The sequence below is a fragment of the Salmo salar genome, chromosome 11, assembly GCF_965601325.2.
Source record: "Salmo salar chromosome 11, fSalSal1, whole genome shotgun sequence".
In the NCBI taxonomy this organism is placed as follows: domain Eukaryota; kingdom Metazoa; phylum Chordata; class Actinopteri; order Salmoniformes; family Salmonidae; genus Salmo; species Salmo salar.
The window spans coordinates 5,759,044-5,784,600 of record NC_138301.1 but is presented as its reverse complement, the minus strand read 5'-3'; the positions used below and the strand labels follow the sequence as shown (position 1 = coordinate 5,784,600).

Sequence of the window (25,557 nt, the reverse complement as noted above, 5' to 3'; positions counted from 1 at the left end):
TTGTTCTAAAATTGATTACATCATTTTTTCCCCCTCATCAATATACACACAATATCCCATAATGACAAAGCAAAAAGCATAGAATTGTCTTGGGTATGACGCTACAAGCTTGGCAAACTGTAGTTGGGGAGTTTCTCCCATTCCTCACAAGCTCTATCAGGGTGGATGGGGAACGTCGCTGCACAGCTATTTTCAGGTCTCTCCAGAGATGTTAGATCGGGTTCAAGTCCAGCCTCTGGCTGGGCCTCTCATGCACATTCAGAAACTTGTCCCGAAGCCACTCCTGCATTGTCATGGCTGTGTGCTTGGCTGTGTGCTTAGGGTCGTTGTCCTGTTGGAAGGTGAACCTTCGCACCAGTCCTGAGCGCTCTGGAGCAGGTTTTCATCAAAGATCTCTCTGTACATTGCTCTGTTCATCTTTCCCTCGATCCTGACTAGTCTCCCAGTCCCTGCCACTGAAAAACATCCCAGCAGTATAATGCTGCCACCACCATGCTTCACCGTAGGGATGGTGCCAGGTTTCCTTCAGACGTGACACTTGGCATTGAGACCAAAGACTTCACTCTACCATAAATGCTTGATTGGTTAGTGCTGCAAAGATGGTTGTCCTTCTGGAAGTTTATTCCATCTCCACATAGGAACTCTAGAGCTCTGTCAGAGTGACCATCGGGTTCTTGGTCACCTCCCTGACCAAGGCCTTTCTTCCCCGATTGCTCAATTTGGCCGGGCAGCCAGCTCTAACGAGAGTCTTGGTAGTTACAAACTTCTTCCATTTAAGAATGATGGAGGCCACTGTTCTTGGGGACCTTCAATGCTGCAGAATTTTTTTTGTATTCTTCCCCAGATCTGTGCCTCGACAGAATCCTGTCATGGAGCTCTACAGATCATTACTTCGACCTCTTGGCTTGGTTTTTGCTCTGACATGCACTGTCAACTGTGGGACCTTATATAGACAGGTGTGTACCTTTCCAAATCATGTCCAATCAATTTAATTTACCACAGGTGGACTCCAATCAAGGATGATCAATGGAAACAAGATGCACCTGAGCTCAATTTCAAGTCTCATAGCAAAGGGTCTAAATAAGGTATTTATTTTTTGCAAAAATGTCTAAAAACCTGTTTTCACTTTGTCACTATGGGGTTTTGTGAGTAGATTGCTGAGGAAATGTCTTTATTTAATCCATTTCAGAATAAGGCTGTAATGTAACAAAATGTGGAAAATGTAAAGGGGTCTGAATACTTTCCAAATGCACTGTATATATACACACACACAAACAGGAATATCACATTTTTGACTGCACTGGGCCTTTTAAGAAATTATCAAATTTTGGCAGCCCCTCAGAAAAAATGCTTTGTTACATGAAAAAGCTTAAATGCAGCTTAACGTCAGCAGTTGAACACTACGTAAATACCTGTCTTTACAGGGACATGTTTGGCCGTCTCTTTGGAAACCACTGGTAGTATAGGAAATAAGTGTTAGCATACATTTCAGTCAGTGGAGGCTGCTGAGGGGTGGACGGCTCATAATAATGTCTGGAATAGAGTCAATGGAATGACATCAAACACTTCAAACACATGGTTTCCATGTGGTTGATACCATTCCATTGATTCCCATTACAGCCATTATTGTGAGCTGTCCTCCGCTCAGCAGCCTCCACTGATTTCAATGTTTGTCTAAAGGGGTTGTATAGTTCTGTAAAGTTATCAAAAGCGGTGTGAATCTATTATGTATATTGTTTTGTTATGTTACAAAAAATTATTTCACAGTATTAAAAAACATACACAGAGAACATACAGAGCCTTCAGAAAGAATTCACACCCCTTGACTTTTTCCACATTTTTGTTGTATTACAACGTGAATTTAATATTGATTACATTTATTTTTTTTGTCACTGGCCTACACACAATAACCCATAATGTCAAAGTGGAATTATGTTTTTTGGAATTGTTATTAATTAAAAATGAAATGCTGAAATGTCTTGAGTCAATAAGTATTCAACCTCTTTGTTATGGCAATCCTAATTAAGTTCAGGAGTGAACACTTGCTTAACAAGTTACATAAGTTGCATGGACTCTGTGCAATAATAGTGTCTAACATAATTTTTTTATGACTACCTCATCTCTGGGCCCCACACATACAATTATCTGTAAGGTCCCTCAGTCGAACAGCTAATTTCAAACACCGCCCCACTAGATCCACAGACCATCGCACTGCACACTGCCCTATCCCATCTGGACAAGAGGAATACCTATGTAAGAATGCTGTTCATTGACTATAGCTCAGCATTCAACACCATATTACCCTCCAAGCTCATCATTAAGCTCGAGGCCCTGGGTCTGAACCCCGCCCTGCGCAACTAGGTCCTGGACTTCCTGACAGGCCACCCCCAAGTGGTGAAGATAGGAAACAACACCTCCACCTTGCTGATTCTCAACACTGGGGCGTGCCTAGCCCCCTCCTGTACTCCCTGTTCACCCATGACTGCATGGCCATGCACGCCTCCAACTCAATCATCAAGTTTGCAGACAACACAACAGTGCTAGGCCTGATTACCAACAATAACAAGACAGCCTACAAGGAGGAGGTGATGGCTCTGGGAGTGTGGTGCCAGGAAAATAACCTCTCACTCAACGTCAACAAAACAAAGGAGCTGATCGCAGACTTCAGGAAAGAGGCAGAGGGAGCACCCCCCTATCCACTTCGACGGGACCGCAGTGGAGAAAGTGGAAAGCTTCAAGTTCCTAGGCGTACACATCACTGACAAACCGAAATGGTCCACCCACACAGACAGTGTGGTGAAGAAGGCGCAACAGCAATAGGTGCAACAGATGGCGCAACAAATGATGTATCAATACCCTCAATAACTACAAAGATACAGGTGTCTTTCCTAACTCAGTTGCCCGAGAGGAAGGAAACCGCTCAGAGATTTCACCATGAGGCCAATGGTGACTTTAAAACAGTTACAGAGTTTAATGGTTGTGATGGGAGAAAACAGGATGGATCAAATACATTGTAGTTACTGCACAATACTAACCTAATTGACAGAGTGAAAAGAAGGAAGCCTACACTGAATATAAATATTCCAAAGCATGCATCCTGTTTACAAAAAGGCACTAATGTAATACTGCAAAGAATATGGCAAAGCAATTTTTACTTTTTGTTCTGAATACAAAGTGTTATGTTTGGGGCAAATACGACATATTACTGAGTACCACCCCCCATATTTTTAAGCATAGTAGTGGCTGTATCATGTTACGGGTATGCTTGTAATTGGACCGGGGAGTTTTTCAGGATAAAAAATAAACAGAATGGAGCTAAGCACAGGCAAAATCATAGAGGGAAACCTGGTTCAGTCTGCGTTCCAATAGACACTGGGGGATTAATTCATCTTTCATTAGGACAATAACCTAAAATACAAGGCCAAATCTACACTGGAGTTGCTTTACAATAAGACAATGAATGTTCCTGAGTTCCTTAAATCTGATTGAAAATCTATGGCAAGACCTGAAAATGGTTGTCTAGCAATGATCAACAGAGCTTGAAGAATTTTGTAAAGAATAATGGGCAAATGTTGCACAATCCAGGTGTGGAAAGCATTTAGAGACTTACTGCCAGAGATACCTTCTCAAAGCAAATTCACGTCACGTCATCAGAGTGCGCAGCTGAACATTGTATACTGGAAAACACTTGGTTTGTTAATTTTGATTGAAACAAAACCGATATTCAATAAATACAAATACAGAACTAGGTTTTGCGTGGATTCCACGACGTGGTTAGCTTTTAACAGCAAGGACCACTATATCTTGTCCTGGAATGCCCCTTAACAGACAGGTTTAAGCCTGATTGACGGACACGCTAAGCTGTTAGCCATCAAGCTAACAAAGTTGGTATCAGATGAGTTTTGCAATGGAGCCCTCTTTGTCTGGAGAAATAAATTAATGGATCCAGCATGGTAGGAGCTGTATCTTTTAGGCACTGTTTCGGGATAAACCGGACAACTTGGAGTTCCAATGCGGCAATTGTTTACTTGCAGAGGATTTTAGGCTTGGGGTGGCTTCATTGATCATGCAGGTCGCCAGCCTACGTAAGAAACTGGGGAAAACGTAGAGTGATAAATGTTAACATTTTCAACGCCAGTGGCTGGGCTGCGTTTGCGCTTGTTGGATGCATCTCCGCCTTTTCACTGGCCGGAGTTGCCCGGAGCTCTCCCATCTGATAGCGGAGTAGAAGGAGCTCAGCAAGAGGAGCAAGACAATCAACAATGGTTGCATGTCACGAGCCGTTGAAGCCGAAGATGGCGACTTCCCACAAAGCAGTATACACTCCCAACGAGAGGCCCGGAGAGAATACAAACAGTGAATAGTTTTGCGGTCCTGGAGCCTGATCTTCCTGCACCTTCGTCGCTGGGGGTGCCTGTGTCTGCGACCGCAATGCCTACAACTACTAAGTCAACAACCTTCTGTCCCTGGATGTGGCAAGCCTCAAAGTTATCCTGCCTATCTCCCGTCCATAAAGGGTTCTCCGAATCCTGAGAAGCGTGGGAGTGGGCGGATTTGCTAGTCCTTCTCGCCAGCCGTAATTCTGGGTTGCTCCATGGTAAGAAATGTTACCGTTCCTTGTGCAAAAACAATGTCTTATACTGGAGCTCGAGCAAATTACATTACTAAGCTGCTCCCGAAAGTACTACGCCAGGACAAGGAAATCGATTCTATCGTAGTCCATGTGGGTTTTAATGACATTATGAAGGGCAGTTCTGAACAGTTGAAACTGGATTTTAAAGAGTTGATTGACTATCCGCTAAACACTAACAAAAGACCCATCATATCTGCCCCTCTGCCATCTCTGAATCGCGGCATTGAAGGCTTTAGCAGGATTCTTTCTCTTCACAATTGGCTACGTGATTATTGCAGCTCAATGGGTGTAGCTTTTGTTGACAACTTCAACACCTTTTGGAAACAAAACATGTTTTATAAGGAGGATGGAATCCACCCAAATCATTTGGGATCCTGGATCCTTTCACAGCACTATAAGTCTACGTTGAGACAATGACATATCAATGACTCAAGCCCAGCTCAGTGAATCCCTACTGTTGTGACACATAGTTGTCTTAATGCTTCAGCAATTGTACATTACACCAGGGGCATCAGTAGACACAATATAAGTAAACTAATTGATGTCCCTTTACCCGCCCTGAATGCCTCTACTAATCATACAACTATTATATGCAGTAATCATGTGCATATGAACCACATTTATACTGTTAGCACTAAGACGGTGTGCCCTAGGAGGAAGTCCACTGTGAGCAGCTCATCCTGCACTAACATAAAGAACATGAGCACATCTACTGCTGCTAAGCTTCCCAGTAAAGCAATGAAAGCAAGTAAGCATCCCAGAAGAAAAGTGCTCAAAATAGCCCACATTAATATATGTATTTTAAGAAACAAGGTTCATGAAATCAATAATTTGTTAGCAACAGATTACATTCATATTCTGACTATCTCTGAAACTCACTTAGATAATACCTTTGACGATACAGTGGTAGCAATACAAAGTTATAATGTATACAGAAAAAGCAGAAATAGCAATGGTGGAGGTTTTGCTGTTAATATTCAGAACCACATTCCTGTAAAGGTTAGAGAGGATCTCATGTCAAATACTGCTGATGTAATATGGCTCACCTTAACCTTAAGCCCATTCTGGTGGGAAGCTGCTATAGACCACTAAGTGCTAACAGTCAGTATCTGGATAAAATGTGTGAAATGCTTGATAATGTATGTGATATCAACAGAGAGGTATATTTTCTGGGTGATTTAAATATTGACTGGCTTTCATCAAGCTGCCCACTCAAGAAAAAGCTTCAAACTGTAACCAGTGCTTGCAACCTGGTTCAGGTTATCAGTCAACCTACCAGGGTAGTTACAAACAGCACAGGAATGAAATTATCATAAATTATTGATCACATCTTCACGAATGCTGCAGATATTTTCTTGAAAGCAGTTTCAAGATCCATCGGATGTAGTGATCACAATATAGTAGCCATATCAAGGAAAACCAACGTTCCAAAGTCTGGGCCTAATATAGTGTATAAGTGGTCATACAATACGTTTTGTAGTGATTCCTATGTTATTAATGTAAAGAATATCTGTTGGTCCATGTGTAATGAGGAGCAAACAGACATTGCACTTGACACATTTATGAAATTGCTTATTCCAGTTGCTAGTAAGCATGCACCTTTTAAGCAAATGACTGTAAAACAGTTAAATCCCTGTGGATTGATGAGGAATTGAAAAATTGTATGGTTGAGAGGGATGAGGCAAAAGGAATGGCAAATAAGTCTGGCTGCACAACCGATTGGCAAACTTATTGCAGAAATCATTGAGAAATCATGTGACTTAACTGAATAAAAAGAAGAAGAAACTACACTATGAAACCAAGATAAATGAAATAAAGAATGATAGTAAAAAAAAATTGAGCGCCTTAAATGAAATTCTGGGAAAAAAGACAAACTCAGCTCCATCATTCATTGAAACAGATGGCTTATTCATCACAACAACTGATATTGCCAACTACTTTAATGATTTTTTCATTGGCAAGATTAGCAAAATTAGATATAACATGCCAGCAACAAACGCTGACAATACACATCCAAGTATATCTGACCAAATTATGAGAGACAAGCATTGAACTTATAAATTCCGTAAAGTTAGTGTGGAAGAGGTGAACAAAAAATTATTGTTGTCTATTAACGATGACAAGCCACCACGGTCTGACAACTTGGATGGAAGATAACAGCGGACGATATTGCCACTCCTATTTGCCACATCTTCAATTGAAGAATACTAGAAAGTGTGTGCCCTCAGGCTTGGAGGGAAGCTAAATTAATTCCGCTAACTAAGAATAGTAAAGCTGGCTCAAATAGCCGACCAATCAGCCTGTTATTAACCCTTAGTAAACTTTTGGAAAAAATTGTTTGACCAGATACAATGCTATTTTACAATAAACAAATCCACAACTCACTTTCAGCATGCTTAGAGAAGGACAATCAACAAGCACAGCACATACACAAATTGGCTATGTGAAATTTATGATAAAAAGATGGTGGTTTCTGTTTTGTTAGATTTCAGAGCAGCCTTTGACATTATCGATCATAGTCTGCTGCTGGCAATACGTATGTGTTATGGCTTTACACACGCTGCTATATTGTGGATAAAGAGTTACCTGTCTAACAGAACACAGAGGGTGTTCTTTAATGGAAGCCTCTCCAACATAATCCACGTAGAATCAGGAATTCTCCAAGAGAGCTGTCTAGGCCCTTTGAGGAAAGCCAGAGTTTCTATGTATGCGGATGACTCAAGACTATACATCTACTACAGCGACTGAAATGACTGCAACACTCAATAAAGAGTTGCAGTTAGTTTCAGAGTGGATGGCAAGGAATAAGTTAAATAAATATTTCTAAAACTAAATGCATTGTATTTGGGACAAATCATTCACTAAACCCTAAACCTCAACTAAATCTTGTAATAAATAATGTGTAAATTGAGCAAGTTGAGGTGACTAAACAGCTTGGAGATTCCCTGGATTGTAAACTGTCATGGTCAAACATATTGACACAACAGTAGCTAAGATGGGGAGAAGTATGTCTATGATGAGGCGCTGCTCTACCTTCTTGTCAGCACTTGTCAACAAGGCAGGTCCTACAGGCCCTAGTTTTGTCGCACCTAGACTACTGTTCAGTCGTGTGGTCAGGTGCCACAAAAAAGGACTTAGGAAAATTGCAATTGGTTCAGAACAGGGCAGCACAGCTGGCATTTGGATGTACACAGAGAGCAAATATTAATAATATGCATGTCAATCTCACCTAGCTCAAAGTGGAGGAGAGATCGACTTCTTCACTGCTTGTGTTTATGAGAGGTATTGAAATGTTGAATGCACCGAGCTGTCTGTTTGAACTACTGGGACACCCATGCATACCCCACAAGACATGCCACAAGAGGTCTCTTCACAGTCCCCAAGTCCAGAACAGACTATGGAAGGTGCACAGTACTAAATAGAGCCATGATTACATGGAACTCTACTCCACATCAAGTAACTCATGCAAGCAGTAAAATTTGATTTAAAAAACAGATTAATAAAACACCCTATGGAACAGTGGGGACTGTGACGCAACACAAACACAGGCGCATACACACACACACGATAGCATACGCACTATACATACTTGTACATATGGATTTTGTACTGTATATATGTGGTAGTGGTAGAGTAGAGGCCTGAGGGCACACAGTCTGAATGTATTGTAATGTTTTTAAAATTGTATAAACTGCCTTAAATTTGCTGAACCACAGGAAGAGTGGGATCCATAATATATACGAATACAAAATACCACGAAAGACTCAGAGCTGTAATTGCTGCCAAAGGTGATTCTTCAAGATATGTTAGTGTATTGTGTTTCATATTGTTTTCACAAATGTTAGAATTTTTCTTCCACTTTGATATTACAGCGTATTTTGTGTAGATCGTTGACAAATAAATGACAATTAGATCTTTTTTAATCTCACTTTGTAACACAACAAAATGTGGAAAAAGTTAAGGGGTGTCGATACTTTCTGAAGGCGCTGTACATATAGAAAGCTAAGCTATATCCAGGTGTCATCAGATCCGGAGGACATGAAAACAGAGATCCAACAGTGATTCAAATGAACAAAAACGACACCTGTACCTTTCGTTACAGTTGCTGGGTTAGCCTTCTTTTTTGTAGCTTCAGGTTCTAGGTCAAATACAGAACAGTTTTGAATGAGACCCTATCTAAATAACAGTCGAAGGGTATTGAGTTGACAGAAGACATGAATGGGTGAGCATGGAAACTAAATCCATATACTGTACCTTTCTTAAGAGGGTCTGGTTTGTCCATCTCTTTCACACCCTCAGGTTCTGAATCAAGTAGGAACAAGAAATGACATAGCATTATTACAGCACGGCTCTTAACTGAAGGTGCGATAAAAACATCAGCTTTAGGACAAGATGATTTTGCTAGTCCTAAAGCTGATTATTTCACACATTTTTGTGAAATGACAAAACATTACAAAGTCATGCAAACATTACATTTGAGTCAAATATTGTGTAGTGTTGATTGACAATGTAGGCTGTGAGGGGAGGATAGCGGTTGTATATTGAAGGGAAAATATATAATTTCTCAGTATATATAAACCATATGCAATCTACTGTACATAGTATGTACATGTAAAAACAGACCGAACACTTTCACAAAAACTTTACTTTGTAAAAAAAAAAGAAGATGAATCTGAAATAAATCAATACCTTTTGAAGGGGATTCCTGGTTCTGATTCTGGTTATTAAAATTAACTAAAACAAATGGTGTTTATATTAAACTATATTGATCACAGCTCTCTTGTTTGTAGGGGACTCTGATTTAATGAAACATAAAACCAGCCCATTCTCTTATGGAATACGCCAGAAGGTGCCGATTCTGCAGGTTCCAGATTACATTTGGACCTGGCGAAATGTGGAAGCTATACAGTCCACTAGGGGCAATGTGAGCGCCTATTAACGTTACTTAGGGGCGGCAGGTAGCCTAGTGGTTAGAGCATTAGATTAGTAACCGAAAGGTTGCAAGATCGAATCTTTGAGCTGACACGGTAAATATGTGTTGTTCTTGCCCCTGAACAAGGCAGTTAACCCACTGTTCCTAGGCCTTCATTGAAAATAAGAATTTGTTCTTAACTGACTTGCCTACTTAAATAAAGGTAAAATAAAAACATTTAAAAAAATGACCGTCGAGTAGGATTGCAGCTTGCTAGGGGATGGTGGATGGGCCTTTAAACTGCAGACTCCCACTCCGAGGGTCACGTATTCAATCCCAGTGGTAGGCACTATTGGTGCGCTGGTCAGCTGGTTGTTCATCTCTGCACTCTCTCGCAATTACTAATAACCCATCTGCATCCGCCTGACTACAGTTGATAAAGTGAAAACCTGTGGCCTGCACCCGACACTAACCTGCTAATATAGAAAATGCGCTGTAGGCTACAGTCAGAGACTTTATTTAAATAGGTTTCTAGGCTAGGGATCAGGGATCAAATCCATAACATTTTTATAAAAAACGGGATTTTCTGTGCAAAATCTCCAAATGACATCAGTTTGACTGGTTGTAAGGAAATTGAAAGCTATGAAAACAACCCAAACTGTTTCTGATAAGATTTCAGTTCGGCTTGGATGCAAATTTCATGTGGTTGAAATACTATCAGCTTTCATGATGCTGATAAAGACAGCACCTCCACAGTCATTTTGCATTCTCTCTGAAATAAATAAATCCTATTTCTCCGCTCCTTAGTCAAAACGTGTCCTGTGTATAATTTCACTGCAAGAAATGCTTAATTCAGTAGGAGTTCATGTTAAGACTATCAAATCAAATTGTATTTGTCACATGCGCCGAATACAACAGGTAGACCTTACCGTGAAATGCTTACTTACAAGCCCTTAACCAACAATGCAGCTCAAGAAATAGAGTTAAGAAAATATTAATACTAAATTACCTAAAGTTTTAAAAAATAAAGTAACACAATAAATTACGCAAATATACATATTTCACCACAACTTAATCAAAATAAATGAAAAGACATGTAATTCTATCTTCTGCTAAATGAACGTTTCCCTGAAAAACAAAACCTTGAATTGAATCAGTACCTTTCTTATGAGATACTGGTTTGGCCTTTTGGTTGGGAGCCTCACGTTCTAAACAAAGACACAAATTTAAGTACTATGATAATAGTGATAATGGAGGTTAGGGCAGACATAAAGTACAACTAACAATGTCTATTAAAAAAGTTTCCCAAAGTCAGACATCCGGGAATTGGTAATCTAATGTAATGTATATACTGTAGACATGAATTACATGCTACCGTTACATAGTAAACAACAATGAAATACCAAGGATGCTAGGATTGTTATCAAATAAACTTATTCAATAAGAAAAATGGGAGTAAGTTCTATTACCTTTCTTTGCAGGGGCTGGCATGGCCTTCTCTTTCAGAGCAGGTTCTGAATCAAATGAAAAAACAATATTTTTACTGCATCCCATTAAGTTATATTATGTGTGAAGAACTGAATGGGAAAGATATTGCAATAAGAGCCATCAATATTTTGCTATAGCTGCTACTTTGGCTTTCCCTTTATAAGCTTCAGACTCTAAATCAAACAAGAATAAAAAACAATGAGAAGCCATGATAAGTGGAGCAGTACTCTACTAACAAACACAGCTAACAAACAAAAGATGAGCATAAGTATCTAGGTATTCTACAAAAGCCCAAAACATTTGTAGATACGGAACATCAATACCTTTCTGTATACGGACTGGTTTGATCTCTTCTTTGGAAGTATATGATTTAGCAGGAGAGGTCTGAATAATATCTGTTTGTGTAATTCAATTTCAACATTTTCATTATGCATTACATTTCTTAAGCACCTCTATCTTCACAGTCCCCAAGTCCAGAACAGACTATCGGAGGCACACAGTACTACATAGAGCCATGACTGCATGGAACTCTGTTCCACATCAAGTAACTGACTCAAGATGTACAATTAGATTTAAGAAACAGATTAAAAAAACACCTTATGGAACAGTGGGGACTGTGAAGCAACACAAGCATTGGCACACACACACACACACACACACACACACACACACACACACACACACACACACACACACACACACACACACACACACACACACACACACACACACACACACACACACACACACGATAACATACACACTATATACATACATATGGATTTAGTACTGGATATATGTGGTATTGGTGGAGTAGGGACCTGAGGGCACGCAGTGTGTGTATTGTAATCTTTATAAACTGCCTTAATTTTGCTGGACCCCAGGAAGAGTACCTGCTGCTTTGGGAGCAGCTAATGGGAATGCATAATAAATACAAATACAAACTATGAAACTCCTATAAAATCACCATTGGCCTCATGGTGAAATCCCTGAGCATTTTCCTTCCTCTCTGGCAACTGAGTTAGGAAAATTGCCTATATCGTTGTAGTGACCGGGTGTATTTATACACCATCCAAAGTGTAATTAATAACTTCACCTGCTCGTACCATAAGAAATGGGTTAATTTTTGTTAATTTATTTAAAAAAAATAATACAAACAAAATTCCACTTTGACATTATGGGGTATTGTATTGTATTTTTTTGTATTTATTATGGATCCCCATTAGCTGTTGCTTTGGCAGCAGCTACTCTTCCTGGGGTCCAGCAAAATTAAGGCAGTTGTGTGCAAATCAGTGACACAAAATCTAAATGGAATACATTTAAAATTCAGGCTGTAACACAACAAAATGTGGAAAACGAAAGGGGTGTGAATACTTTCTATAGGCACTGTATTTCATTTTATATGAAAAGGCACTCATTCAGTGTTGGGAGCTACGTAACGCTTAAAATACATTCATTATTTGTGTGGACCCCAGGAAGAGTAGCTGCTGCTTTTGCAACAGCTAATGGGGATTCTAATAAAATACCAAAATACCAACTTAAAGGAAGCAAGGAAGCAGACAATTTGGCCCCGACTTACTATGCAAATGAATTGCCATTGTAAAACTTTCTCCCACATCGTTTTGCTAATTTTCAGATGCATTGAATTGTTCTAATTGGAAGCTAATAATTCACAAAATATATTTAGCATTAGTAAATCTTATGTACGTCCAAACACCACTGTACATGGATACCTATTTTTAAAGAGACTGGTTGGGCCATTCCTTTGGGATTATCTGCTTCAATAAGAGAGAGCACCATCTAACCAATCTCATTTGCTGACTAGTTTTAAACATTTCAACACTTCATGATGTAAGGAATTAATTTATAAATATATGAAACAAAACATACCGTCGCTATCTGATGAAAACCTTGTAACTCAATTTGAGAAAATCTTATTTTTTTTGACATTTATTGAAAGCAGTAACTCCCCTCAATGTACTCTGAACATTTTATAACTCTAGGACCAAGAAAATGTATTCAAAAAAGCTTCTGAAGTTTCATAATTGTGTGTTCGTTTCCATTTCCTGAAAAGTTTCTGTTTTGGAAATAAACGAAGAGATTTTTATCAGACGTCAAGGATATCTTGATTGTGTACAAGGTGATGCACATTTTGACAAATATTACATAGCTAAGGAGTTGTTGGTGCTGGTTCGGCCTACTCAGACTCTAGATTTGAGTATTTTCCAGTGAAACACAAATTGGATTGGTTTAATTTACAGACAGATCAGTTGAGAAATTATTTCTCAACCTCTCCTCAGAGCTGTTGGTTTGATATTGTCTTTTGTAGCTTCAGTCTCTGTGTTGTCCGTAAAAATACAAAACATTTAGAGCACAAAAATAAGAATTACACTGCAAGAATAAAATGCCAAAATCCCTTTGAGCATGTTTGAGATGCTCTGGATCGACGTGTTCAACAGGGTATTCTAGTTCCCGCCAATTTCGCACAGCCATTGAAGAGGGGTGGGACAACATTCCACAGGCTACAATCTGTTGATCAACTCTATTCAAAGGAGATGTGTCGCACTGCATGAGGCACGCCAGACACTGACTGGTTTAATGATCCACAGCCCTACCTTTTTTTTAAGGTATCTGTGACCAAGAGATGCATATCCCAGTCATGTGAACCCCATAGATTAGGGCCTAATGAATTTATTTCAATTGACTGATTTCCTTACATGAACAGTAACTCAGTAAAATCTTTTAAATTGTTGCATGTTGAGTTTATTTTTATTTAGTGTACGTTTCAATTCTAATACTTGAATTCACTCATGAAATGGTGAATTTAAATTGTACTCAATTTGAAATGCAACAACCTTCAAGTTATGGGTTTGGAATTGTATTGATATTCGACTCTTTGAATAGGAATTCATTTGGGATTCTAAAATAATGGGATTCAATATTTGTGCATTTCCCAGTTAATAGAAAAATAACATTTAGTATAAGAAAATGTACTACAAGATTTGTTTTAAATCATTTCAACTTGTTTCCCTATATGTCCAGTATAGCTGGACAACCTGAACAGTGACATGATCAGTCTGACAGCCTGAGGGAATTGAATTCCGAAATGGAATGTGTGGAATTGCTTGGGATAATATTGAATTTGGAATTACATTTTTGGAATGTACCTTACGTTGTAATGAAGAGGAATTGAATTATTTCTTTAAGACTGACCTGGAATTTGAAATGAATTGATGGAATTTACAGGGAGATGGAATATAATTAGAATATGTGGAATTAACCCCAGCCCTAGCTACAGTGATTTTTGAAAGGGCGTAACAACTATATAACATTTGTCTTTCTTTTCAGGCACAGCTTTAGCCTCTTTCCATGCCACAGGCTCTACATTCCAAGAAAACAGTTGCTTATTTGGCCACCTGAAAGGGTAAAGGTCAAAGGAAATTTAAAACAAGAGGGCTGGTAGGATATGATAGTAAACCCCATAAAAACCAACGAGTCAATTGCAACCAATGGGCTGAATGTAGACCTATGCTACGCAATACAGCTGGATTTCTTAAAACACTACTAACAGGAGATTACATGCACCGGCATGCTAAACTAAGCTTGATTGCAATAAAAAATCCACAAGGATAAACCAGCAGATCACTTGTTACCGTGTTGCTGCTAAAGAAGCCTAGGAAGCACAGTTGAGCATTAGAAAATTCTAAAGAATTCTTAAGAGGCCAAACACTATCAGTACCTTTCTTAACAGCTACTGGTTTGTCCTTTTCTTTGGGAGTATCTGCTTTGACAGGAGATAATAACATCTGAACAATGTACCTAATTCCTTTACATTTAAACAATGTGCTGTTCATCAACATAGGTGGTAGTGCATGTATTACATTACTTGCTGTAAGCATGTACAGTATATTCGGAAAGTATTCAGACCCCTTGACTTTTTCCACATTTTGTTACCTTACAGTCTTGTTCTAAAATTGATTACATAATTTTTTCCCCCTCATCAATATACACACAATATCCCATAATGACAAAGCAAAAAGCATAGAATTGTCTTGGGTATGACGCTACAAGCTTGGCAAACTGTAGTTGGGGAGTTTCTCCCATTCCTCACAAGCTCTATCAGGGTGGATGGGGAACGTCGCTGCACAGCTATTTTCAGGTCTCTCCAGAGATGTTAGATCGGGTTCAAGTCCAGCCTCTGGCTGGGCCTCTCATGCACATTCAGAAACTTGTCCCGAAGCCACTCCTGCATTGTCATGGCTGTGTGCTTGGCTGTGTGCTTAGGGTCGTTGTCCTGTTGGAAGGTGAACCTTCGCACCAGTCCTGAGCGCTCTGGAGCAGGTTTTCATCAAAGATCTCTCTGTACATTGCTCTGTTCATCTTTCCCTCGATCCTGACTAGTCTCCCAGTCCCTGCCACTGAAAAACATCCCAGCAGTATAATGCTGCCACCACCATGCTTCACCGTAGGGATGGTGCCAGGTTTCCTTCAGACGTGACACTTGGCATTGAGACCAAAGAGTTCACTCTACCATAAATGCTTGATTGGTTAGTGCTGCAAAGATGGTTGTCCTTCTGGAAGTTTATTCCATCTCCACATAGGAACTCTAGAGCTCTGTCAGAGTGACCATCGGGTTCTTGGTCACCTCCCTGACCAAGGCCTTTCTTCCCCGATTGCTCAATTTGGCCGGGCAGCCAGCTCTAACGAGAGTCTTGGTAGTTACAAACTTCTTCCATTTAAGAATGATGGAGGCCACTGTTCTTGGGGACCTTCAATGCTGCAGAATTTTTTTTGTATTGTTCCCCAGATCTGTGCCTCAACAGAATCCTGTCATGGAGCTCTACAGATCATTACTTCGACCTCTTGGCTTGGTTTTTGCTCTGACATGCACTGTCAACTGTGGGACCTTTTATAGACAGGTGTGTACCTTTCCAAATCATGTCCAATCAATTTAATTTACCACAGGTGGACTCCAATCAAGGATGATCAATGGAAACAAGATGCACCTGAGCTCAATTTCAAGTCTCATAGCAAAGGGTCTAAATAAGGTATTTATTTTTTGCAAAAATGTCTAAAAACCTGTTTTCACTTTGTCACTATGGGGTTTTGTGAGTAGATTGCTGAGGAAATGTCTTTATTTAATCCATTTCAGAATAAGGCTGTAATGTAACAAAATGTGGAAAATGTAAAGGGGTCTGAATACTTTCCAAATGCACTGTATATATACACACACACAAACAGGAATATCACATTTTTGACTGCACTGGGCCTTTTAAGAAATTATCAAATTTTGATTGAAACAAAACCGATATTCAATAAATACAAATACAGAACTAGGTTTTGCGTGGATTCCACGACGTGGTTAGCTTTTAACAGCAAGGACCACTATATCTTGTCCTGGAATGCCCCTTAACAGACAGGTTTAAGCCTGATTGACGGACACGCTAAGCTGTTAGCCATCAAGCTAACAAAGTTGGTATCAGATGAGTTTTGCAATGGAGCCCTCTTTGTCTGGAGAAATAAATTAATGGATCCAGCATGGTAGGAGCTGTATCTTTTAGGCACTGTTTCGGGATAAACCGGACAACTTGGAGTTCCAATGCGGCAATTGTTTACTTGCAGAGGATTTTAGGCTTGGGGTGGCTTCATTGATCATGCAGGTCGCCAGCCTACGTAAGAAACTGGGGAAAACGTAGAGTGATAAATGTTAACATTTTCAACGCCAGTGGCTGGGCTGCGTTTGCGCTTGTTGGATGCATCTCCGCCTTTTCACTGGCCGGAGTTGCCCGGAGCTCTCCCATCTGATAGCGGAGTAGAAGGAGCTCAGCAAGAGGAGCAAGACAATCAACAATGGTTGCATGTCACGAGCCGTTGAAGCCGAAGATGGCGACTTCCCACAAAGCAGTATACACTCCCAACGAGAGGCCCGGAGAGAATACAAACAGTGAATAGTTTTGCGGTCCTGGAGCCTGATCTTCCTGCACCTTCGTCGCTGGGGGTGCCTGTGTCTGCGACCGCAATGCCTACAACTACTAAGTCAACAACCTTCTGTCCCTGGATGTGGCAGGCCTCAAAGTTATCCTGCCTATCTCCCGTCCATAAAGGGTTCTCCGAATCCTGAGAAGCGTGGGAGTGGGCGGATTTGCTAGTCCTTCTCGCCAGCCGTAATTCTGGGTTGCTCCATGGTAAGAAATGTTACCGTTCCTTGTGCAAAAACAATGTCTTATCCTGGAGCTCGAGCAAATTACATTACTAAGCTGCTCCCGAAAGTACTTCGCCAGGACAAGGAAATCGATTCTATCGTAGTCCATGTGGGTTTTAATGACATTATGAAGGGCAGTTCTGAACAGTTGAAACTGGATTTTAAAGAGTTGATTGACTATCCGCTAAACACTAACAAAAGACCCATCATATCTGCCCTTCTGCCATCTCTGAATCGCGGCATTGAAGGCTTTAGCAGGATTCTTTCTCTTCACAATTGGCTACGTGATTATTGCAGCTCAATGGGTGTAGCTTTTGTTGACAACTTCAACACCTTTTGGAAACAAAACATGTTTTATAAGGAGGATGGAATCCACCCAAATCATTTGGGATCCTGGATCCTTTCACAGCACTATAAGTCTACGTTGAGACAATGACATATCAATGACTCAAGCCCAGCTCAGTGAATCCCTACTGTTGTGACACATAGTTGTCATAATGCTTCAGCAATTGTACATTACACCAGGGGCATCAGTAGACACAATATAAGTAAACTAATTGATGTCCCTTTACCCACCCTGAATGCCTCTACTAATCATACAACTATTTTATGCAGTAATCATGTGCATATGAACCACATTTATACTGTTAGCACTAAGACGGCGTGCCCTAGGAGGAAGTCCACTGTGAGCAGCTCATCCTGCACTAACATAAAGAACATGAGCACATCTACTGCTGCTAAGCTTCCCAGTAAAGCAATGAAAGCAAGTAAGCATCCCAGAAGAAAAGTGCTCAAAATAGCCCACATTAATATATGTATTTTAAGAAACAAGGTTCATGAAATCAATAATTTGTTAGCAACAGATTACATTCATATTCTGACTATCTCTGAAACTCACTTAGATGATACCTTTGACGATACAGTGGTAGCAATACAAAGTTATAATGTATACAGAAAAAGCAGAAATAGCAATGGTGGAGGTTTTGCTGTTAATATTCAGAACCACATTCCTGTAAAGGTTAGAGAGGATCTCATGTCAAATACTGCTGATGTAATATGGCTCACCTTAACCTTAAGCCCATTCTGGTGGGAAGCTGCTATAGACCACTAAGTGCTAACAGTCAGTATCTGGATAAAATGTGTGAAATGCTTGATAATGTATGTGATATCAACAGAGAGGTATATTTTCTGGGTGATTTAAATATTGACTGGCTTTCATCAAGCTGCCCACTCAAGAAAAAGCTTCAAACTGTAACCAGTGCTTGCAACCTGGTTCAGGTTATCAGTCAACCTACCAGGGTAGTTACAAACAGCACAGGAATGAAATCATCATAAATTATTGATCACATCTTCACGAATGCTGCAGATATTTTCTTGAAAGCAGTTTCAAGATCCATCGGATGTAGTGATCACAATATAGTAGCCATATCAAGGAAAACCAACGTTCCAAAGTCTGGGCCTAATATAGTGTATAAGTGGTCATACAATACGTTTTGTAGTGATTCCTATGTTATTAATGTAAAGAATATCTGTTGGTCCATGTGTAATGAGGAGCAAACAGACATTGCACTTGACACATTTATGAAATTGCTTATTCCAGTTGCTAGTAAGCATGCACCTTTTAAGCAAATGACTGTAAAACAGTTAAATCCCTGTGGATTGATGAGGAATTGAAAAATTGTATGGTTGAGAGGGATGAGGCAAAAGGAATGGCAAATAAGTCTGGCTGCACAACCGATTGGCAAACTTATTGCAGAAATCATTGAGAAAACATGTGACTTAACTGAATAAAAAGAAGAAGAAACTACACTATGAAACCAAGATAAATGAAATAAAGAATGATAGTAAAACATTTTTGAGCGCCTTAAATGAAATTCTGGGAAAAAAGACAAACTCAGCTCCATCATTCATTGAAACAGATGGCTTATTCATCACAACAACTGATATTGCCAACTACTTTAATGATTTTTTCATTGGCAAGATTAGCAAAATTAGATATAACATGCCAGCAACAAACGCTGACAATACACATCCAAGTATATCTGACCAAATTATGAGAGACAAGCATTGAACTTATAAATTCCGTAAAGTTAGTGTGGAAGAGGTGAACAAAAAATTATTGTTGTCTATTAACGATGACAAGCCACCGCGGTCTGACAACTTGGATGGAAGATAATAGCGGACGATATTGCCACTCCTATTTGCCACATCTTCAATTGAAGAATACTAGAAAGTGTGTGCCCTCAGGCTTGGAGGGAAGCTAAATTAATTCCGCTACCTAAGAATAGTAAAGCTGGCTCAAATAGCCGACCAATCAGCCTGTTATTAACCCTTAGTAAACTTTTGGAAAAAATTGTTTGACCAGATACAATGCTATTTTACAATAAACAAATTCACAACTCACTTTCAGCATGCTTAGAGAAGGACAATCAACAAGCACAGCACATACACAAATTGGCTATGTGAAATTTATGATAAAAAGATGGTGGTTTCTGTTTTGTTAGATTTCAGTGCAGCCTTTGACATTATCGATCATAGTCTGCTGCTGGCAAAACGTATGTGTTATGGCTTTACACACGCTGCTATATTGTGGATAAAGAGTTACCTGTCTAACAGAACACAGAGGGTGTTCTTTAATGGAAGCCTCTCCAACATAATCCACGTAGAATCAGGAATTCTCCAAGAGAGCTGTCTAGGCCCTTTGAGGAAAGCCAGAGTTTCTATGTATGCGGATGACTCAAGACTATACATCTACTACAGCGACTGAAATGACTGCAACACTCAATAAAGAGTTGCAGTTAGTTTCAGAGTGGATGGCAAGGAATAAGTTAAATAAATATTTCTAAAACTAAATGCATTGTATTTGGGACAAATCATTCACTAAACCCTAAACCTCAACTAAATCTTGTAATAAATAATGTGTAAATTGAGCAAGTTGAGGTGACTAAACAGCTTGGAGATTCCCTGGATTGTAAACTGTCATGGTCAAACATATTGACACAACAGTAGCTAAGATGGGGAGAAGTATGTCTATGATGAGGCGCTGCTCTACCTTCTTGTCAGCACTTGTCAACAAGGCAGGTCCTACAGGCCCTAGTTTTGTCGCACCTAGACTACTGTTCAGTCGTGTGGTCAGGTGCCACAAAAAAGGACTTAGGAAAATTGCAATTGGTTCAGAACAGGGCAGCACAGCTGGCATTTGGATGTACACAGAGAGCAAATATTAATAATATGCATGTCAATCTCACCTAGCTCAAAGTGGAGGAGAGATCGACTTCTTCACTGCTTGTGTTTATGAGAGGTATTGAAATGTTGAATGCACCGAGCTGTCTGTTTGAACTACTGGGACACCCATGCATACCCCACAAGACATGCCACAAGAGGTCTCTTCACAGTCCCCAAGTCCAGAACAGACTATGGAAGGTGCACAGTACTAAATAGAGCCATGATTACATGGAACTCTACTCCACATCAAGTAACTCATGCAAGCAGTAAAATTTGATTTAAAAAACAGATTAATAAAACACCTTATGGAACAGTGGGGACTGTGACGCAACACAAACACAGGCGCATACACACACACACGATAGCATACTGGACATATGGATTTTGTACTGTATATATGTGGTAGTGGTGGAGTAGAGGCTTGAGAGCACACAGTCTGAATGTATTGTAATGTTTTTAAAATTGTATAAACTGCCTTAAATTCGCTGAACCACAGGAAGAGTGGGATCCATAATACATACGAATACAAAATACCACAAAAGACTCACAGCTGTAATTGCTGCCAAAGGTGATTCTTCAAGATATGTTAGTGTATTGTGTTTCATATTGTTTTCACAAATGTTAGAATTTTTCTTCCACTTTGATATTACAGCGTATTTTGTGTAGATCGTTGACAAATAAATGACAATTAGATCTTTTTTAATCTCACTTTGTAACACAACAAAATGTGGAAAAAGTTAAGGGGTGTCGATACTTTCTGAAGGCGCTGTACATATAGAAAGCTAAGCTATATCCAGGTGTCATCAGATCCGGAGGACATGAAAACAGAGATCCAACAGTGATTCAAATGAACAAAAACGACACCTGTACCTTTCGTTACAGTTGCTGGGTTAGCCTTCTTTTTTGTAGCTTCAGGTTCTAGGTCAAATACAGAACAGTTTTGAATGAGACCCTATCTAAATAACAGTCGAAGGGTATTGAGTTGACAGAAGACATGAATGGGTGAGCATGGAAACTAAATCCATATACTGTACCTTTCTTAAGAGGGTCTGGTTTGTCCATCTCTTTCACACCCTCAGGTTCTGAATCAAGTAGGAACAAGAAATGACATAGCATTATTACAGCACGGCTCTTAACTGAAGGTGCGATAAAAACATCAGCTTTAGGACAAGATGATTTTGCTTGTCCTAAAGCTGATTATTTCACACATTTTTGTGAAATGACAAAACATTACAAAGTCATGCAAACATTACATTTGAGTCAAATATTGTGTAGTGTTGATTGACAATGTAGGCTGTGAGGGGAGGATAGCGGTTGTATATTGAAGGGAAAATATATAATTTCTCAGTATATATAAACCATATGCAATCTACTGTACATAGTATGTACATGTAAAAACAGACCGAACACTTTCACAAAAACTTTACTTTGTAAAAAAAAAAGAAGATGAATCTGAAATAAATCAATACCTTTTGAAGGGGATTCCTGGTTCTGATTCTGATTATTAAAATTAACTAAAACAAATGGTGTTTATATTAAACTATATTGATCACAGCTCTCTTGTTTGTAGGGGACTCTGATTTAATGAAACATAAAACCAGCCCATTCTCTTATGGAATACGCCAGAAGGTGCCGATTCTGCAGGTTCCAGATTACATTTGGACCTGGCGAAATGTGGAAGCTATACAGTCCACTAGGGACAATGTGAGCGCCTATTAACGTTACTTAGGGGCGGCAGGTAGCCTAGTGGTTAGAGCATTGGATTAGTAACCGAAAGGTTGCAAAATCGAATCTTTGAGCTGACACGGTAAATATGTGTTGTTCTTGCCCCTGAACAAGGCAGTTAACCCACTGTTCCTAGGCCTTCATTGAAAATAAGAATTTGTTCTTAACTGACTTGCCTACTTAAATAAAGGTAAAATAAAAACATTTAAAAAAATGACCGTCGAGTAGGATTGCAGCTTGCTAGGGGATGGTGGATGGGCCTTTAAACTGCAGACTCCCACTCCGAGGGTCACGTATTCAATCCCAGTGGTAGGCACTATTGGTGCGCTGGTCAGCTGGTTGTTCATCTCTGCACTCTCTCGCAATTACTAATAACCCATCTGCATCCGCCTGACTACAGTTGATAAAGTGAAAACCTGTGGCCTGCACCCGACACTAACCTGCTAATATAGAAAATGCGCTGTAGGCTACAGTCAGAGACTTTATTTAAATAGGTTTCTAGGCTAGGGATCAGGGATCAAATGCATAACATTTTTATAAAAAACTGGATTTTCTGTGCAAAATCTCCAAATGACATCAGTTTGACTGGTTGTAAGGAAATTGAAAGCTATGAAAACAACCCAAACTGTTTCTGATAAGATTTCAGTTCGGCTTGGATGCAAATTTTATGTGGTTGAAATACTATCAGCTTTCATGATGCTGATAAAGACAGCACCTCCACAGTCATTTTGCATTCTCTCTGAAATAAATAAATCCTATTTCTCCGCTCCCTAGTCAAAACGTGTCCTGTGTATAATTTCACTGCAAGAAATGCTTAATTCAGTAGGAGTTCATGTTAAGACTATCAAATCAAATTGTATTTGTCACATGCGCCGAATACAACAGGTAGACCTTACCGTGAAATGCTTACTTACAAGCCCTTAACCAACAATGCAGCTCAAGAAATAGAGTTAAGAAAATATTAATACTAAATTAACTAAAGTTAAAAAAATAAAGTAACACAATAAATTACGCAAATATACATATTTCACCACAACTGAATCAAAATAAATGAAAAGACATGTAATTCTATCTTCTGCTAAATGAACGTTTCCCTGAAAAATAAAACCTTGAATTGAATCAGTACCTTTCTTATGAGATACTGGTTTGGCCTTCGGGTTGGGAGCCTCACGTTCTAAACAAAGACACAAATGTAAGTACAATGATAATAGTGATAATGGAGGTTAGGGCATACATAAAGTACAACTAACAATTTCTATTAAAAAAGTTTCCCAAAGTCAGACATCCGGGAATTGGTAATCTAATGTACTGTATATACTGTAGACATGAATTACATGCTACCGTTACATAGTAAACAACAATGAAATACCAAGGATGCTAGGATTGTTATCAAATAAACTTATTCAATAAGAAAAATGGGAGTAAGTTCTATTACCTTTCTTTGCAGGGGCTGGCATGGCCTTCTCTTTCAGAGCAGGTTCTGAATCAAATGAAAAACCAACATTTTTACTACATCCCATTAAGTTATATTATGTGTGAGGAACTGAATGGGACAGATATTGCAATAAGAGCCATCCATATTTTGCTATAGCTGCTTGCTTTGGCTTTCCCTTTATAAGCTTCAGACTATAAATCAAACAAGAATAAAAAAACAATGAGAAGCCATGATAAGTGGAGCAGTACTCTACTAACAAACACAGCTAACAAACAAAAGATGAGCATAAGTAACTAGGTATTCTACAAAAGCCCAAAACTTTTGTAGATATGGAACATCAATACCTTTCTGTATACGGACTGGTTTGATCTCATATTTGGAAGTATATGATTTAGCAGGAGAGGTCTGAAAAATATCTGTTTGTGTAATTCAATATTAACATTTTCATTATGCATTACATTTCTTAAGCACCTCTCACCCTATAAATTATATTTAAGATAATTATCTCAATTTGTCCATGCCTTAGCCAGATATACACTACCGGTCAAAAGTTTTAGAACACCAACTTATTCAAGGGTTTTTCTTTATTTTTACTATTTTATACATTGTAGAAGACATCAAAAATGATGAAATAACACATATGGAATCATGAAGTAAGCAAAAAAGTGTTAAACAAATCACATTATATTTTTGTCACATTGTCACATTCTCTCCACTACATGTGTCGTAGTGGAGAGAAGACCAAGGCGCAGCGGGAATGTGGATACTCATCTTTTTAATCAAACGCGAGAAAAGCATCCACAGGGAAAAAAACAATAAACATTACTCACGACGGCAACAGTGTAGCAGGCTAACAAACGCAGTGCTCACAAACAATTACCCACTAACACACAGACAAACACACCCTACTAATATAGGACTCCCAATCAAAGGCAACTCAACACACCTGCCTTCAATTGGGAGTCCCACCCCAAATAACTATACATAGAAAACCAAAGCTAGACAGAACGTAGACACACATACCAAAACACAAAAACCTCTGCCACGCCCTGACCAAAACTAATACAATTACTCCCTCTGCTGGTCAGGACATGACAATTCTTCAGAGTAGCCAACATTTGCCTTGATGACAGCCTTCTCCGAACAGTGCAAACTGGCTATAACCAGAATAGAAGGAGGAGTGGGAGGCCTCGGTGCACAACTGAGCAAGAGGACAAGTACATTAGAGTGTCTGGTTTGAGAAACAGACACCTCACATGTCCTCAACTGGCAGCTTCATTAAATAGTACCCACAAAACACTCGTCTCAATGTCAGCAGTGAAGAGGCGACTCCGGGATGCTGGCCTTCTAGGCAGAGTTCCTCTGTCCAGTGTCTGTGTTCTTTTGCCCATCTTAATCTTTTATTTTTATTGACCAGTCTGAGATATGTCTTTCTCTTTGCAACTCTACCTAGAAGGCCAGCATCCCGTAGTCGCCTCTTCACTGTTGATGTTGAGACTGGTGTTTTGCGGGTACTATTTAATGAAGCTGCCAGTTGAGGACTTGTGAGGCGTCTGTTTCAAACAGTCCTGATCGGTGCTTCGTTACTTGTCTTGGCCAGACGATGTACATCCGTCACTGTTATCTTTGGCAGCTCTTGCAAGCACCTTGTGTAAAACAGTGTCATGGTTGGTAAGGGAGGGGGGTGTTGGCTAATTGCTAGCCACCTTACTAGTTAGTGTGTTAATAGCTAGCTAGCTAGCTAAGAGACCAAAAAAGACACAGAACACATTCATCGAATTACAAAAATCACTAACAGAACCTGGGCCTGGATGCCAAGTGGGTGGGCCTATGCCCTCCAAGGCCCACCAATGTCTGCACCCTTGCCCAGTTATGTGAAATCCATAGATTAGGGCCCAATTTATTGATTTGCTTTTAACTCAGTAAAATCTTAGAAA

At 39.5% G+C, this 25,557-nt stretch overlaps 1 protein-coding gene across 50 annotated transcripts in view; it reads right to left on the bottom strand.

The window, feature by feature from the left end:
- Positions 1 to 25,557, bottom strand: part of si:ch211-266g18.10 (uncharacterized) — a 244,924-nt gene that overhangs the window by 17,487 nt on the left and 201,880 nt on the right. For 44 of the 50 annotated variants that reach the window (XM_082957684.1, XM_082957672.1, XM_082957646.1 and 41 more), the window contains 10 exons: positions 23,621 to 23,665; positions 23,312 to 23,359; positions 21,495 to 21,542; positions 21,331 to 21,378; positions 14,773 to 14,814; positions 11,015 to 11,059; positions 10,706 to 10,753; positions 8,888 to 8,935; positions 8,724 to 8,771; positions 1,413 to 1,454 (listed from right to left, as the gene is read on the bottom strand). In XM_082957684.1, the coding sequence (XP_082813810.1) occupies positions 1,413 to 1,454; positions 8,724 to 8,771; positions 8,888 to 8,935; positions 10,706 to 10,753; positions 11,015 to 11,059; positions 14,773 to 14,814; positions 21,331 to 21,378; positions 21,495 to 21,542; positions 23,312 to 23,359; positions 23,621 to 23,665 (462 nt within the window). The remainder of the gene's footprint in view (positions 1 to 1,412; positions 1,455 to 8,723; positions 8,772 to 8,887; positions 8,936 to 10,705; positions 10,754 to 11,014; positions 11,060 to 14,772; positions 14,815 to 21,330; positions 21,379 to 21,494; positions 21,543 to 23,311; positions 23,360 to 23,620; positions 23,666 to 25,557) is intronic. The other 6 variants (XM_082957654.1, XM_082957658.1, XM_082957679.1 and 3 more) reach the window with 3 other exon arrangements.